Source organism: Aotus nancymaae, unplaced genomic scaffold, assembly GCF_030222135.1.
Source record: "Aotus nancymaae isolate 86718 unplaced genomic scaffold, 86718_ANA_hifiasm-v0.15.2.pri h1tg000057l, whole genome shotgun sequence".
Taxonomy (NCBI): domain Eukaryota; kingdom Metazoa; phylum Chordata; class Mammalia; order Primates; family Aotidae; genus Aotus; species Aotus nancymaae.
In genome coordinates, this window is record NW_026988471.1 from 23,428,055 (window position 1) to 23,446,851 (window position 18,797).

Below are 18,797 nucleotides of genomic sequence, written 5' to 3' on the forward strand. Positions count from 1 at the left end.
TTGGTTTTAATTATCCATTTGTCTGTTGACACTTAGCTCGATTCTCATGTCTTGGCTATTGTGAATAATGCTGCATTGAACATGGGAGTGCAGACATCTTTTTGACATACTGATTTCATTTCCTTTGGGTATATACCCACTACTGGGATTACTGGATCATATGGTAGTTCTCTTTTTAATTTTTTGAGGAACCTCCCTACTGTTTTCCATAATAGATGTTCTCTTTTCTTCACATCCTCACCTACACTTAATAGATTGAAGTGATATCTCATTACGGTTTTAATTTGCATCAACCTAAGTGTCCAAAAATGGATGAGTGGATAAAGAAAATGCAATATATACACAAAGCAGAATACTATTCAGCCTTTAAAAAGAAAAGAAATCCTGTCATCTGCAACAACATGTATGAACCTAGAAGACGTTATGCTAATTAAAAGCCAGACTCAGAAAGACAGATACCACATGATCTCACTTATATGTGGGATCTAAAGAGTCAAACTCATAGAAGGAGAGAGTAGAATGGTGGTTACCAGGGCCTGCATGAAGGGTGGAGGGATTGGAGGGATGTTGGTCAAAAGATAAAAACTTTTCAATTAGGCAGGAAGATTAAGTTCAAGAGCTCTATTATACAGTATAGTGACCATAGTTAATAACAATTATTTTATACTTGAAATTGCAAAGATAGTACCTTTTAAGTGTTTTCACCACAAAAGATGATAAGTGCATGAGGTAATGCTTATGTTCATCAGCTTGATTTGGCCATTCTACAATGTATACATATTTCAAAACATGTACACCATAAATATATATTAATTTTTCTCAATTAAAAAATAATCATCTTAGCTGAAAAAGGCACCTCATAAAAATAAGGTAGAAGCAAACGGAAAAGTATGTCATTGGATATGTTTGCTAAATTATGATAGTCATCTTTAAATCCTACCCACCAACTGTGGAAAGGTTTTTATTGACATTCCATTTTCCTTGATCTTAGAAAAAAAAAAAGATTCTTTCAAACATCAGAAGATGTTGCATTTTCACATTAAAAAAAAAATAGGGCCAGGTGCAATGGCTTATGCCTGTAATCCCAGCACTTTGGGAGGTGTAGGCGGGTGGATAGCCTTGAGGTCAGGAGTTCAAGACCAACCTGGCCAACATGACGAAACCCCATCTCTACTAAAAATACAAAGATCAGCTGGGCATGGCGGCGCATGCCTGTAATCCCAGCTACTTGGGAGGCTGAGGCAGGAGAAACACTTGAATCCGGGAGGCAGAGGTTGCAGTGAGCCAAGATGGCGCCACTGCACTATCTCAAATAAAAGAAAAAAAAAGACCGGGCGCGGTGGCTCACGCCTATAATCCCAGCACTTTGGGAGGCCAAGGTGGGTGGATCACGAGGTCAAGAGATCGAGACCATCCTGGTCAACATGGTGAAACCCCGTCTCTACTAAAAATACAAAAAATTAGCTGGGCATGGTGGCGCATGCCTGTAATCCCAGCTACTCAGGAGGCTGAGGCAGGAGAATTGCCTGAACCCAGGAGGCGGAGGTTGCAGTGAGCCGAGATCGTGCCATTGCACTCCAGCCTGGGTAACAAGAGCGAAACTCCGTCTCAAAAAAAAAAAAAAAAAAAAAATAGGACCAAAGCCCACTGAGACTCTAATTGGAAGATTTTTCAACAGATAAAATGCTCTAAGTTTTTAAACTGATGATATAAGATAAATTGTCCAAGCTATTCATGTCATTTTCAGGAAAAAAAATTGTAATCATGTCATTTTCAGGAAAAAAATTTTAACAGTGGTAACATTTCCAAGCATCCATTTTCCCATGCTGTCTCTATAGCATTAGTGTCTTTTTAAAAAGCAGTTTACTTTTTATTCATTCTTAAAATTTCATCTTAATCCCGAAGGAAAAAATTGTGTTTGTTTTTTAGAGAATATCTGCTAGACAGCAAATTTGGTACCCTGGCCTTTTTTTTTAAAAGAAAAATGAGTAGCCCGTCAACATTGTTAGACAGGTCTTCTAAGCAATTTGCCATAGATAACCAGCAGACCCCTGTATGATCCAAAGGATTTTTATGGTCATTTTACATTTTATTGCAAAATTCTGTAAATGTTCTATTTTTTCAGGGTTTTAATTTTATTGCTCATATACATTCTGCAGCAAGTAAGCTGCAACATATTGCAATAAGTGGAAAGATTACAAATAAGTAAGGTGCCACAGTCAACCTCTGCATTCTGGCTCTTCCTCAGGATTCCAGGGTTTGTGTGATATGTGACTGTCTGGACTGAGTCAAGCACCAGAGTGTTACTATGCTTAAGCTTAATTTCTTTATTATGTTTTAGATTATAATAAAAATAGAGGTTCTAACTTTTTCCCTGCACCCTTGTGGATATTATATGCCCCTTAGGATGCATGTGTCTCCTTTTGGAGACCCCTGGCTCCATCTCAATGCATAGGAAGCCCCTGTGATTTGACTCCTGTCCACCTCTGCTGACTCACCTTATACCATATAGTCCAGCAACTCCAAACTGCCGATTTGTTTTCTTTTTGCGCCATGCTCTCTCCACTTCCTAGAATGTTCTTCCCTCAATCCTCTTCCTCCTCCACTATGTCTTTTATATGTTAGATAGAGGTCTGTACCTTTCTTTGACTCCCACCCTGATCCCAAATTAGGCATTCTTTTATGTGTTCATAGACTATTTTGTGTATGTCTCTGATCTGCATTTTATCACTGATATTTTATTATGTTTATGTCTCTCTCTCCTACAGTATCACAGTTTCCTTGAGGACAGAGAGCAGGTCTTGACATATATTTCTGATCTCTTGTTTAATAAAAAATATATGGTTTTATTTTTCTTTTATCTTTCAACCTCCAAACCATTTTTTTCTTTTGGTTTTGCAGGCTTTAGATGGATTTTTCTTTGTTGTGAACTGTGAAGGGAGAATTGTATTTGTGTCAGAGAATGTAACCAGCTACTTAGGTTACAATCAGGAGGAATTAATGAATACCAGCGTCTACAGCATACTGCACGTGGGGGATCATGCAGAATTTGTGAAGAATCTGCTACCAAAATCACTAGGTAAAGAGAAATGTGTTTTTAAAAAGAATATTAGTTCTCTGTAGCTTCTCCTTATATGATATGTATAATCCATAATAATATGTGATTATTTATAATATATAGTATTATATATGTTATAATATGTATTTTAAATATTTTTTGAATGTAGTTTCAGTCTCAAATATAAATATGAAGGGGAGTCTCATCAAATATCTGATGAAGAGCATTCCTTTCAGCTTCTTCCCTTATACTGTGTTGTGCCACAGTCATGCCACAGTAGTTGGAGAGAATTGTTTTCAATTTTGATTACATTCAAGAAAGAGACAAATGTGTATCCTTTCCATTACCCTGCTCACAGAGAAAGTAATAGAAAGAAGAAAGGGAGGTACTGAGAGGGAGGGAAGAAGGAAAGAATATATGTCAGATACCTACTAAAATTAATGTTTTTAGACTTAAGTGCTTTAACTGAGGAGTTCCATGTATGGTTGGATGGGCTATTCACTGCTGAGGAGCCTAGCTGAGAGGATGGATGGAGTCTGATTTCCAGTCTGTGTTCTATTCACTGAACCCTGTGCTTGGGGCAAGGCTGGGACCTTAGGAGTTAGGGGACTTTTTACTAATTCTTGTAAAGGCATGGATGGACTAACAGCAACCCTTGGTTAACTTCTTGAATTTTCAGGCTCCTCTGAAGTTTTTAAGTGCTCAAGTTCCAATTACTCCTAGTGATTGCATTGCTACGTTTACATCTGAGTGGGTGTGTTTTTCAATAGTCAGTGTACGTTTTGTAGATAAATAGGAAATTTTTCATATTACATTTCACATTCCATTCTGTTTCAGATTTTTTTTCCTATAGTTTACTTGTTCAGTGAGCTCTGAAATAAAAGCAATTTATCACAGAGATAAATTTACCACACATCAGCTTTTCAGACAGATACTATGTGATAAAGTATCTTAGTTGTAGAGTTAGAATTCTACTGTACCATTTAGTATGGGGACTGAGACATGTGGTCAGGGAAGTCAGACAATATAAGATTCCCCTGATGTCACTATAGGTAATACTTAAGATTTCTTTCCCTGTCCATGGACTCTAGATTCTTTTGTTCTACTGTTCCACAATTTTTTTTTTTTGTTTTTTGAGACGGAGTCCTGCCCTGTCACCCAGGTTGGAGTGCAATGGTGAGATCTCAGCTCACTGCAACCTCTGCCTCCTGAGTTCAAATGATTCTCCTGCCTCAGCCTCCCAAGTAGCTGGGATTACAGGCACCCGCCACCATGCCCAGCTAATTTTTGTATTTTTAGTAGAGATGAGGTTTCACCATGTTGGCCAGGCTGGTCTCGAACTCCTGAACTTGTGATCTGCCCACCTCAGCTTCCCAAAGCGCTGGGATTATAGGCGTGAGCCACCATGCCCGGCCCGTTCCACAAGGACTACTAGTATATGGATTTAACAAGGACTACTGGTGTATGGATTTAACTGAGCTATTACATTTTATTTTTGTATCAAAAAAAAACTAATTTAATTTTAGTCTCATATTGGGTTTAGCAGCCTTCCTGATTGGAAAGAGGCCTAGAGTCACAGAAAACAAGAATGAGCTGTTTTCTGACTCCTGAAGAAGGGACTTACTGTTTGTGGAAGTGCCACATTACCTGTTCTGCCTGGTTCTCGGGATGCTGTAGATCTATGACTATTCAGGTCCTCTCAAATCACTACCAGTAGGTAAATTTACTGGGAGTGTCATCTACTAGCTGATGTGCTGGTGGTGCTGCTCCCGGCTACTTACAAGACAGCAATCCTCAGCTGGCCTGACAATTCATTGTTGCCCCTCTGAGCAACCTTTCACAATAGGGAGGAATATGAAGTTTTTGCTGTAGAGATATTTTTCTCTCATTCCCCCCATAATGGAAGAACATTGAAAAAATAATACTGCTTTTTATTTTTTTGAAACGGAGTCTCACTCTGTTGCCCAGGCTGGAGGGCAATGGTGCCATCTCAGCTCACTGCAACCTCTGCCTCCTGGGTTCAAACTATTCTCCTGCCTCAGCCTCCTGAGTAGCTGAGATTACAGGCACACACCACCACCACACCTGGCTAATTTTTGTATTTTTTTTAGTAGAGATGGGGTTTCACCATGTTGGTCAGGCTGGTCTCAAATGCCTGACCTCATGATCCTCTCGCCTCAGCCTCCCAAAGTGCTGGGATTCAGGTGCATGCCACCATGCCCAGCTTATTTATTTATTTATTTATTTATTTTGTAGAGATAGGGTTTCACCATGTTGGTCAGACTGGTCTCAAACTCCTGAAACGTGATCTGCCTGCCTTGACCTTCCAAAGTGCTGGGATTACAGTCATGAGCTACCACGCCTAGCCAGAAAAGAAAAATACTACTTTCTTATACAATAGTGTAGACAAGCAAAGATAGGGCAAGCTCTAGTAATAATAGAATAGATCACCTAATCTTACAGTGTTAGTTGATCATCCATTAGAAACCAATAAGATGGTCCCTCCAAAAGAATAAAACCCAACTACACTAACTTAGAAAAGCCAGTAGCTTCTTTCGAGGTATTTCCAAGAAGCATTTAGGAGAAAATAAATTATAGTACCTATATTTAAACCTTTATTATTAGAATAATCAAATTTTTAGAAAATTAAGGAATTAGACCAAGTAGAATCATTTCATATGTGTTCCATTTTCAAACACTGGAAAAAAATCAAGATTCAGAACCTATCAAGGAAGAAATTTGAAGAAAAATTTAGGATCATTATTTATATATGTACTCACTTTATATGCATATATCACCACACATACATGATTCAAGACACTTCTTATTTTTGATTTGTTATTTTCAAGGAGAAATTTTGAAGAAAAAAGTTAAAAGTCAAATTTTTAAAATTGCTTTTGAATTTACAGATTTAGAAGATTTCAGTGTCTAAAATCTGTACTTTTTAAGCATAACATTTTATTTATAAGAAACAAAATCTGAATGCTGGGAAGCTGGTATGGTGAGAAATTTTGTCCAAAAGAACAAGTATACATGGATATACTTATACTTGCACAGATGGTTATAAAAAGATTATATTGTGAAAGGCTAGCATTACAAACAATGAGATGTTAGTGAACATAGACTTATTTGTGAAATTCTAATAAATTGGAATTTGAAATTTGAAAAAAATTTTTAAAAGCAGGTCTTTTTATAAATTCATACCATTTATATCTCAAATGAAGGAGACACCGTAGTGCTTAAGAGCATAGCCTTTCTGGTATAAAACAGAAATGGGCGGTGCATTCTGGCTCTACTACTTAATTAGCAGTGTGACCTTGGACAAGACAAGGCTTGACCCGTCTAGCCTCATCCTTGATAGGCAGGTTAAGGGGTAAGTGTTGCTTAACATATTTCCTGGCTGGTATTAAATTCTTTCTGTTTTAGCTATTATTATTATTCCTGTTATTGGCTTTATCTAAATGTTTTGGAGCTTTTAATTTCTGAATGATAGATCTACAATTATTATTAATAACTACTAGCTGGTTTTGATTATGCTTTTAGCTTAGAAATTGATGTAAAAGAAGGACAATCTTGTCCTTTCACAATATGCTCCTTAGAACCACATAGAAATTATTCTGTAGAAATTACTGAGGCAAATTTTTTTATAGTTTGCATTCAGTAGGATAGTTCTGTTCTTATTTATTTATTTATTTATTTAGAAACAGAGTTTTGTTCTTTTCATCCAGGCTGGAGTGCAGTGGCACGATCTCAGCTCACTGCAACCTCCGCCTCCAGAGTTCAAGTGATTCTCCTGCCTCAGCCTCTTGAGTAGCTAGGTTTACAGATACCCACCACCACACCCAGCCAATTTTTATATTTTTAGTAGAGACAGGATTTCACCATGTTGGCCAGGCTGATCTCGAACTCCTGATCTCAGGTGATCTGCCTGCCTTGGCCTCCCAAAGTGCTGGGATTACAGGCATGAGCCACCACTCCTGGCCCTATTCTTTTTTAAATTGTAGCTAAACTGCTACTTCCACCCAAAAAGGGGGCTTTTGTTATTTGTTTTTTAATACTTTGGGTTTGTTTTACCGGGTTATTTTAAACATTATCAGTGACATTTATCCTTTCAAAGAGGAATCATATGGTGAGTTAAGAAAGCAATTGCATAAAGATTAGGCATGCTGCTTTCTAGCTAGTCTAAACTGCTCCCTCCCACACACAAAATACTGAATTTTGTCTGAAGCTTTGTACCTCTAGTATAGATCTATCCTCTTGTTTCCATTCCACAGAGAATACAGGACGTTATGTGTGTGATGCTGTTGTATTTTTGCATTTTGTAGTTGCATTTTGTTGTATTTTTGTAGTTCATTGCTTACTGTTTAAAAGAAGATTTAGTTTCAAAAAAGTTTTGTCATGGTAAACTATTAATAGTTTGGTTAACTTAAAAAAGTCTAATTAATCTTGTGAAATACAGGGTATCCAGAAAGATCACCTAAAATATTTAGCAGCTTATATTTGAGGGGCCTATAAGTTTCGAATTGATCTTGCTGTCAATTATTGTTGTTTTAAAAAGATATGATAGTTGACATGTAAATTATCACCAAAATGACTTTAGTTTCTTTAGTTGTGGTGATTATTTTTCAACTTTTTTTTTAACATCTCAAAAAGTGTTTTGTACAATTTAGGTATAATGACCACCATAATGGGTCATGAAATTAAACTTTAAGGAAGTGCCTTTCTCCTTTTTATCACTGCTCTTCTCTTGGCTCCTTATGCCTACCATGCCTACCTTGATCCCTAACCATTCCTCCACCTCTTTTCCTTTTCTCTACCTTCTTTCCTTTTACCTGAACTGAGTGTGATTAGATATTTAGCTCTTCTTCTAGTAACATTCCACAAGTAGCTTTCTTTGTAGATACCTTTAGAAAGTTGAAACTGTCCCTGATAACCAAATAGATCAGGGTAAACCTTATCCAAGCCAAGCCATAAAAAAACGTAAAGCCTTTTTTTTAAACTTTGATTTTAGATTCAGTGGTACATGTGCAAGGTTTGTTATATAGGTAAACTCATGTTATGGGGGTTTGTTGTACAGATTATTTTGTCACCCAGTGTATTAGTCCATTTTCATACTGCTATAAAGAACTTCCCTGAGACTGGGTAATTTATAAAGGAAAGAGGTTTAATTGACTCATAGTTCCACATGGCCAGGGAGGCCTCAGAAAACTTACAATCCTGGCAGAAGGGGATATAGGCACCTTCTTCACAAGGAGGCAGGAGAGAGAGAAGAGCAAAGGAAGAACTTCCAGATGCTTATAAAACCATCAGATCTCATGAGAACTCCCTATCATGAGAACAGCATGGGGGAAACTACCCCCATGATCTAGTCACCTCCCTCCCTCAACACATGTGGATTACAGGTCTCTCCCTCAACACGTGGGGATTACAATTTGAGATGAGATATGGGTGTCGACACCAAGCCAAACCATATCAACCAAGGTACTAAGCCTAGCACCCAATAGTTATTTTTTTTGATCCTTTTACTCCTCCCAGCCTCCACCCTCCACCCTCAAGTAGGCTCCAGTGTCTGTTGTTCCCCTCTTTGTGTCTATGAGTTCCTGTCCTTTAGGTCCCACTTATAAGTGAGAACATGCAGTATTTGGTTTTCTGTTCCTGTGTTAGTTTGCTAAGGATAATGGCATTCAGTTCCATCCATGTTCCTGCAAAGGACATGGTCTCGTTCTTTTTATGGCTGTATAGTATTCCATGGTGTATATGTACCACATTTTCTTTATCCAGTCTGCCATTGATGGTCATTTAGGTTGACTCCATGTCTTTGCTATTGTGAATACCATGGCAATGAACATACACTTGTATGTGTCTTTATGGTAGAATGATTTATATTCCTTTGGGTATATAACCCAGTAATGAGATTGCTGGGTTAAATGGTAGTTCTGTTTAGCTCTTTGAGGAATCACCACACTGCTTTCCACAATGGTTGAACTAACTTACACTCCCACCAACAGTGTATAAGCATTCCCTTTTCTCCACAATTTTGCCAGCATCTGTTATCTTTTGATGTTTTAATGATAGCCATTCTGACTGGTGTGAGATGGTATTTCATTGTGGTTTTGATTTGCATTTTTCTAATGATCAGTGATAATTGAGCTTTTTTTCACATGCTTGTGGGCCATATAGTGTCTTCTTTTGTAAAGTGTCTGTTGATGTCCTTTGCCCACTTTTTAATGGGGTTGTTTTTTCTTTATAAATTTGTTTAAGCTCCTTATAAATACTGGATATTAGACCTTTGTCAGATGCGGGTTTGCAAATATTTTCTCCCATTCTCTAGGTTGTCTTTACTTTCTTGACAGTTTCCTTTGCTGTGCAGAAGCTCTTACATTTAATTAGGTCCCAGTTGTCAATTTTTGCTTTTGTTTTGATCGTTTTTGGCATCTTTATTATAGAATCTTTGCCTGTTCCTGTGTCCAGAATGGTATTGCCTAAGTTGTCTTCCAAAGTTTTTTATAGTTTTGGATTTTACATTTAAGTCTTTAATCCATCTTGAATTGATTTTTGTATATGGTATAAGGAAGAGATTCAGTTTTAATTTTCTGCATATGGCTATCCAGTTATCCCAGCACCATTTATTGAATAGGGAGTCCTTTCCTCATTGCTTGTTTTTGTCAGCTTTGTCAAAAATCAGATGGCTGTAGGGTGTGGCCTTATTTCTAGGCTCTCTATTCTGTTTCATTGGTCTATGCATCTATTTCTGTACCAGTACCATGCTGTTTTGATTACTGTATCCCTGTAATATAGTTTGAAGTCAGATAACATGATGCCTCCAGCTTTGTTCTTTTTGCTTAGGATTGCCTTGGCTATTTGGGCTCTTTTTTTGGTTCCCTATGAATTTTAAAATAAGTGTTTTCTAGTTCTGTGAAGAATGTTATTGGTAGTTTGATAGGAATAGCATTGAATCTGTAAATTGCTTTGGGCAGTATGGCCATTTTAATGGTATTGATTCTTACTATTCATGAGCATGGGATATTTTTCCATGTGTTTGTGCCATCTCTGATTTATTCGAGTAGCGTATTTATTTGGGATAACAAATCCATTTTTTATTATAAGGTCTATTTACTTTAGTTGGAGGGTTTTCCTAAGAATTAGACAACTTAATCCATTTATTCAGTACATGAGAAGAGAGCTCTAAAAAATGAATATATATGCTAATTTTTACATTCATTTTCTTTTTTTCCTCCCTTTCCTTCTACTTTTTAGCCTGTATATGCTCCAGTGGAGTGGAGGACCTTAGACAGAAATCCTGTATCACTAAACCAGACATGCATATAAAAATGTTATTCATAGCTCTTTATTTTCCACATTGTTCCCCCAACAGAAGAGAAACTTCGTTTCCTTTTGAAAATAGTAATATATGTTTGTTGTAACTGGTGACCTGAAATGATTGTTTGTATTAAAATCACTACTGATATTTAAATTATAGTATCAAAGGATCTTATATACTTTATTATGAAATTTTAGAACATAAATAACTTTAGAGATAATGTAGTGGATTCTTTTATTTTAAAAAATAAGACAATGAGCATCAAAGATTAATTAACCCAAACCTTAGAACTTGCTAATAGCAGCACCGAGACTCCTTTCTCCAGTATGGGTTTGTTTCCATGATTTCTTCTAACACTTAATAAAGGATGAGATGGAAAAAGGAAGGAGGGTCATTGGAGAGTTTAAGGTAGGAAAATGTTTGGGAACAGTAAAAAAAAAAAAAAAAAAACAGTCTTGGCCAGGCACAGTGGCTCATGCCTGTAATCCCAGCACTTTGGGAGGCTGAGATGGGCGGATCATGAGGTCAGGAGTTTGAGACCAGCCTGACCAACATAGTGAAAGCCCATCTCTACTAAAAATACAAAAATTAGCCAGACATGGTAGCGTGCCTGTAATCCCAGCTACTCAGGAGACTGAGGCAGGAGAATCGCTTTAACCTGGGAGGTGGAGGTTGCGTTAAACCAAGATCGTGCCATTGCACTCCAGCCTCAGTGACAGAGCTAGACTCCATCTCAAAAATACAAAAAAAGCTAATTTTTGTATTTTTAGTAGAGACGGGGTTTCACCATGTTGAAAATAAAAGAAAAAAAAAAGCATCCTTAAAAACCCTTTGATCATCTCATGACCACATGATTTAAACATGACACTATGACTGGGAAATTATGGCCCTCCACACAGTGGTTCTTCCTTGAAATAGATACCTGTTCTACAATTGGATTCATTTTTCCTATACTGGATCAGGTACCATTTCTTTTTTTAGCAATCTTTTTTTATATAATAATATTGATTATCCACTATATCCAAGGCATTGTAGCATATGAACTGTGCTAGTTAAGTAAAATAAATTAAAGCACAAGGAAAAAATGGTTTTGAAAAATTGAGATTGCTTTATATTCTAAATATTTTTCTTTTTTTTTTTTTTTTTTCTTTTTGAGATAGAGTCTTGCTCTGTTGCCACGCTGGAGTGCAGTGGCACAATCTGTAACCTGTGCCTCCGGGGTTCCAGTGATTCTCCTGCCTCAGCCTCTCAAGTAGCTGGGACTACAGGTGCACACCACCACGCCCAGCTAATTTTTGTATTTTTAGTAGGGATGGGGTTTCCCCATGTTGGCCAGGATGGTCTCAATATCTCTTGACCTTGTGATCCACCCACCTCAGCCTCCCAAAGTGCTGGGATTACAGGCGTGAGCCACCACACCTGGCCCATTCTAAATATTTTTTTGAGTCAGACTCTGAGAAAATTGAAATCTTCTCCCCAAGAAAGGTGCACATCCACACAAAAGCGAACCTTAGGAATCCATGATTGACAAGTTAAAACCCCCACTTATCAATGCACCTGTGGTTTTAAATCATTTTTTCATTGCCAAAGTATAACTGGAAACCAACTGAAAAACTCATTAATTGTTACAAAATTCAGAGCAAAATGGCAAATAAGTTTTAATTTTTGTCTTTGATTATAGTATTTGAGGGGAAGATCATATGTATTTTCTTGGAAATGTTACCGTTTTCTAATTGCTAAACATTTAGATTGGCTAGGGAGATAAATATCCTACTGCCTTAGGATAATGTTAGATCTGAAGAGGTCAGTCTGTTTTTTCATCTGAGGATCTAATTAAGCAGATGGCTTTAAGTATATCTTTTGTATCTTCAGAGTTTGTGCTTTATCACCTTATTCACAGACACATAATCAATTTTTCTTCCTCAGTAAATGGAGTTCCTTGGCCTCAAGAGGCCACACGACGAAATAGCCATACCTTTAACTGCAGGATGCTAATTCACCCTCCAGATGAGCCAGGCACTGAGAACCAAGAAGCTTGCCAGCGTTACGAAGTAATGCAGTGTTTCACTGTATCACAGCCAAAGTCAATTCAAGAGGATGGAGAAGGTAATGCCAAACGTCTTTTTAAAGTGTTTATTTCTTCTGTGACTTTAAGGAAAAGAGAGGAAATTAATTATAAACTGCCTTTTTCAGATAGTATTTTTGGTTACTATAATATGTATCAGAGTAGCTATTCCATTTGCTATATATTCTTAATACTTAAAAAACAACAATTACTAACATCTAGAATCATTCCTTTAATATGCCCCCCAGATTCTCAGTTTTAAGCTGGCATTCCCGCTAAAATGTCAAATAATTCAAACCAACTTGCTGTCTAGAAATAAGTGATGTGCCGGGCGCGGTGGCTCAAGCCTGTAATCCCAGCACTTTGGGAGGCCGAGACGGGTGGATCACGAGGTCAAGAGATCGAGACCGTTCTGGTCAACATGGTGAAACCCCGTCTCTACTAATACAAAAAATTAGCTGGGCATGGTGGCGCGTGCCTGTAATCCCAGCTACTCAGGAGGCTGAGGCAGGAGAATTGCCTGAACCCAGGAGGCGGAGGTTGCGGTGAGCCGAGATCGCGCCATTGCACTCCAGCCTGGGTAACGAGCGAAACTCCGCCCCCCAAAAAAAAAAAAAAAAAAAAAAAAAAAAAAAAAAAAGAAATAAGTGATGTAACTAACTGCTGCCAGTTGGAAATGTACCAGATGCAGCAGACTGTTGAACAGCTCTGATTTTTAGAAAGTTTCAAGTTTAGAGTGTAGGGAACATTGGAGAATAGAGTTGGCATTTTTCAGGCTATACAAGGTAATTTATAAGGAGAAAACTTATGAACAGATGGAAACATACTGAAGCTCTAATATGAACATGGTGTCAACATGGAATTAGTTAAATATGTGACAGTGGATGAGTTTTCTATGTAAACTTAGACTGAGCTAAGTTTAGAAAATCACAAATTGAGAACTGGAGTAAGCACAAGGGAAGGTAGTAGAGAAGAAGTCAGATACAAAAAAGCTGTGTACGTTGCAGGTCTCACCAGGAAACAGAGGTGACAATCTACTGGAGACTTTTTACAAAATACACATGCCAAGTCTTATTTGATTCAAGTTCATTTTTAGCTGTGTGATAATGTGTATAACATCCTCAAAACAAAATTTGAGAATGGGACTTTGAAAAAATTATATATCCTGAAAACATGAAGTCATCTGTTAAGAGCAAAATAGTGCTTCAAAATTAAAGGTTGTTTTTCTCATACAATTGTCTGCACTGTGGTTATAAGAATAATCTTTGTAGTCATTAAGTACTGATGAGTATAGGAAATTGACTACAAAACTGTATTTTAAAAAACACTGTGCCACTTATATCTAACCAAAACTACTTTTAGTTGTTATCATCCAAGTACATGAGATGCATCAGTCTCCTCTAGTATGTATTAAGAGCATTCAATAGGAAGGAATGGTTTATGCCAACTAACTCTCTACCTGGAGCTGTCAGTTTTTGGTTACCAGCAATTTTATTTCTAATATACTATTAGATAAGAATGATTCTTGACATTTGGGGCTGGGTGATTTAAAAAAAAAAAAAGAAAAAAGAGTGATTCCAATATTATGTCAGGTCCTGTAACATGTATTGTCTTTATGAAAATCATTAATGCCAAGTGATAGATGTAAACCATTTTCTACTCTTTCCTTCAATTTCCCTTCTTGTTTTGGGCAGATTTCCAGTCATGTCTGATTTGTATTGCACGACGATTACCTCGGCCTCCAGCTATTACGGGTGTAGAATCTTTTATGACCAAGCAAGATACCACAGGTACTAATTGTAAAGTTCAGAATGTTCCATAGGTATTAATAATGCGACTGTGTCATTAAAACTAATTCTATCCAGAATGTCTTTCTGTTCTATGACATTTAGGCTTTGCTCCCTAGTCTTATAAAGAAAACATTTTAAATGGTGCTCTTGATATTACATAGTTTAGATACTATAATCATTATTATGATCAGGGTGCTGGGAAGAACACTTTTTATAACTATTTATATATCCACATTTGATTATAAATTATTTTTCATAATCATGGAATAAAATGTTTAAAGAAATTTAGAAGATATAGATATGTAAATATGTAACTATACATACATTTATTTAAAATAGATATGAATATGGTGGTTTTACTATTATGCTTAAATGTATCTGGCTATTTCTGTTTTTTTAAATTCTTTTTCTTTAAATTTATTTAGCACATGCTGATTGAGTCCCTAGAAGTGCCTGTCACTGGGTTATTTCTCAAGGTGTATATGGTTGAACAAAAATGATTTAATGAAAAATGTGTTATTTTTTATTATGGAAAAGTTATGAGATGGCGTAAGGGAGGTTATATGAAATTAGCTGGTCAGCAAAGACCTGTCTGAGGAGCTGATACTGAGTTCTTGGCCCCAAAGGTTGAAGTGGTGCCCACTATTTAAAGTATGGGTCTTGGAAGGGGGGCAGCAAGGAAGGGTCTTGATGCAGAATGAGTACACCTAATTGAGGAACCCGAGCTGCAGAAGCTTAAAGATAAGTAAGACTGAGAGGTTAAGTTAGAAGTACTGAGAGCCTCAAAGTGAGTAACAGTGAGACTGCCTAAAAATAAGGCCTTCTATTTAAAGGCCTACTTCAGATTTGATTTTCAGCAAGAACAAATTGTTATTGTTCTTTATAGTTTATAAAGTATTTTTCTTATATCATTTGATTTTATCTTTACATAAACACATCATGTGTTCATGCTTTTACAACAACCAGAGTTACATATATATCACTTACCTCTCTAATTTTAAAATAGAGATAAATACTAGAGGTATATTTTCTAGCAGACTAGGATTTTAAAAATCATTTATTCTGAATTTTATGCTTTGTGAAAGTTTAGTTTTAATGTGCAGTTTGACTTTTACCAGCTTTTATAAGATCTTATTTCATTATGTATTAATTTTTTAGTCCAAATAATCTAAATATTCCAATGTTGTATGCTTTGTGCTTGTGTTTTTAATGATAAACTCCTAACTGCTCTTACTGAAGAACTAGTATGGATAAATTAGCACAGATAATAGAAAATGGTAAAGAGAATGTCTATGAGCACAGAGAGATGGCATCTAAGGATAGTAATTATCAGTTACCATACCTTTCTTCATTCCCTTTCTGAATCTACCACGTATTATGTTCCTTTCCAGTCGCTACCATGAACAATGCTGGAAAAATTTAATAAACCTACTATAGATGTGTGGATTTGTGCAAAAAAAATTTTTTAATTTTTTAAAAAAATTATTGAAAATTGAAAGTATTTTGCGTGAAGGAAAAATAGATTCCATTGAAAAGGAAAATTGGTCTTTTCTGTCAGTAACTGGTTAACATAAAAAGAAACCAAATAAGGGCTTTGTGAGATAGTAGAATGAAAACCTCTTGAAAAGGGTTATTGTCAGGTCACAGAAAAAATGTCAGAGATGAGGGAGGCCTAAAAGTTATAAGGCTAATTTAGGAACAATATGTTTCAGCTTTTCCTCATATTGCATTTCTCTAAATTGAATTCTAAATTGGATTGTTTTAAGGACTATATTTCCCCATAGGAACATTATCCCTGGTAGTTTTGTTTCTAAGAACCCAGGTGTTAAAATTTTAGATATTCCTGATAATATGTATAAATATATAAAAATAACCATAATCATGTAAAATAAAAAATTAGCCTCTGGGCAATAAAATAACTCTATATATATATGTGTATACACACACACACACACACACACACACACACACACACAGAGAGAGAGAGAGAGAGAGAGAGAGAGAGAGAGAGAGAGAGAGAATGGGAACCTCAAAGATCACAGAATCCAGCTTAGATTTTACAAATGAGGGTCTGGTGATTTGTAAAACCATACAGCCCTTTGCTGAGAATGGGCATCTTTAAGCCCTAATGTAGAGCTCCTTCTTGATATTATATTACTTTATACCTAAGCACTACTAAAAGGTTATCACTATACTGTATACATTTATTGTATGAAGAAACCAAGGAAATATAAAATATACTTAAAATGTAAAACAGTTTATTCTATCAACCATAGAATTGACTTAGCTAAAAAGAATAGGTCTAATAAGTGTTAAACATTTAATTTCTTAAATTTTTGTATTACTTTTTAACTCTACATGGGATGATCCATATCTCTTAAGAAAAAAAAAAGTCTTTTTTCTTTTTTTGAGACAGAGTCTCGTTCTGTCACCCAGGCTGGAGTGCAATGGCGTGATCTTAGCTTACTGCAACCTCTGCCTCCTGGGTTCAAGCAATTCTCTGCTTCAGCCTCCCGAGTAACTGGGATTACAGGCACCCGCCACCATGCCCGGCTAATTTTTTGTATTTTTAGTAGAGATGGGGTTTCACCATCTTGGCCAGGCTGGTCTTGAACTCCTCACCTCATGATCCACCCGCCTTGGCCTCCCAAAGTGCTGGGATTACAGGTGTAAGCCACCACGCCTGGCCAAAAGAAGTCTTTTACTAGTAAATGTTGAACAGTGGGGTTTTTTATTGTTCTTTGGTTGGTTGGTGGTTGGTTGGTTAAACTCTCCTGTAGTAGGCAAGATATTCTAACTCAAGCTATTCATAATTCTTCACTAAGAGAGTCATTGCATTACTCATCTGGTACCATTGCTGATAACTCAATCACTTTCTCTCCAGTCCCCAAACTCTAAACTCACTTGCTCTCTCGTGGGGCTAACCCTGACATGAACACACACACACAAACACACACAAGGCATGCGCACGCACATCTCCCTTAGTCACTGCCTGTGAGGAACATTATTGTATAGGAAGATTATGTAGCAGTGGAATCCCTGCTATAACCAACTTTTTATCTCTGACATGATAAGAAACAAGGGTTGAACAATTAAAATTCTTAAAAATCTAAAATATTTTATAGTTTCAGTTACAGTGTTCACCAGGCTCTCCCCAGACTGTTCTTAAATGACAAAATTCCCTTATTTGAGTTTCAGTTTATTTTCTTTCCACTATCTACATTTATGCCAAGACTTAGGTGATAGAGTGATAACCTGATGAAGTAGGACTGGGCACATCAGATTCAAGACCCTAAGTTAAAGAGGTCTAATGAATATTTTATTTCTAAGCAAACCAAATGAAATATATAAAGAGGGGATTAGTTCAGGAAGGAGGCACAAACAATATGATAGATTTGAGTTGATTGTGTGAAGAAGAGGAAGATGGGGAAAATATTTAATGAGGCATTCATAGAAGAGAAAACATTAATGGTGAACTCTAATAATTGGGGAAATAAAAATTTAGACCACAATGAGATACCATTTTCCACCTACTAATTTGAAAAAGTAAAGAATCCTGACAACATAAGTGATGGAAAGGATGTTAGATTAACACTAACTCTTATACATTGCTGGTGGAAGCATAAAGTGGTACAAGTTTCAGGAAAACAGTTTAAAATTAATATTATAAATTTGAACATTCCATAACCTACAATCTAACAATTCTGTTCCTACATATATACCCTAGAGAAGTTCTTACATCCATGTACTGTGCAACATGTGAAAGATGTTCATAGCAGTGCTGACTGTAATGGCAAAAAACTGTAACAGTCTAGATGCCCATTCACAGGAGAATTTAAAGATGGGGATGGTGACAAGGGAGGAGTGCACATGTGATGGAGCAATATGGGTAACGCCAAGTTCTGAAGCTGAGTGGTGGGTTTGCAGATTTTTATCTCATTAATATAATTCTTTATATATAGATCTATATTATAAATACATACCATTTATTATTTTGTGTGACTATAAGATTGCATAAATGGAATAAAACAGGTCTGAATATTCACGCACTGGATTAATTGGCCCTCTGCTAACTGAGAAGTAACTGACCTGAATTCTCTCATAGCCATTTAGGAAATTTGTTCAAATGTGGTAACAAAGGCAAATCACTAAATTTTATAAAGCGTATGTTCCATGTGCATACTGCCTAGCAAATCTTAATGTTCTCACTTATCATTTTCTGATTTAACTTTTTTTGCCTTCAGTCTTTGTTTAATCTTAAATACAGTATTGCCTACTAAATACAGCCCAGCAAAGGGTAGAAAGGAAAAGGCTTGCTGCTTTTCTCATATTTTCTTTACTTAGTAATTGGAAATTAATTTAAACCAAATTAATTTCTCATATTTTCTTTACTTAGTAATTGGAAATTAAATTAAACCAAACAGTATACTTCATCTTTGTCTCTTCTTTCCAATCAGTCATCAGTATACGGAGAACAGAATCCAAAGACCAAGCCAGAGGAGTTTGAACTGCATTAGTAGTGTCAGGTCATTATGATATGACCTTAATCCTTGACTAGAATTG

The 18,797-nt window shown here is 36.4% G+C and overlaps 1 protein-coding gene across 6 annotated transcripts in view; it reads left to right on the forward strand.

Annotated features, from left to right (window-relative positions):
- The window catches only part of NCOA1 (nuclear receptor coactivator 1), a 211,905-nt gene that overhangs the window by 121,509 nt on the left and 71,599 nt on the right, over nt 1–18,797 (forward strand). For all 6 annotated transcript variants that reach the window (XM_012453316.3, XM_012453317.3, XM_064363898.1 and 3 more), the window contains 3 exons: nt 2,902–3,079; nt 12,306–12,485; nt 14,139–14,234. In XM_012453316.3, coding sequence (XP_012308739.1) covers nt 2,902–3,079; nt 12,306–12,485; nt 14,139–14,234 — 454 coding nt within the window. The remainder of the gene's footprint in view (nt 1–2,901; nt 3,080–12,305; nt 12,486–14,138; nt 14,235–18,797) is intronic.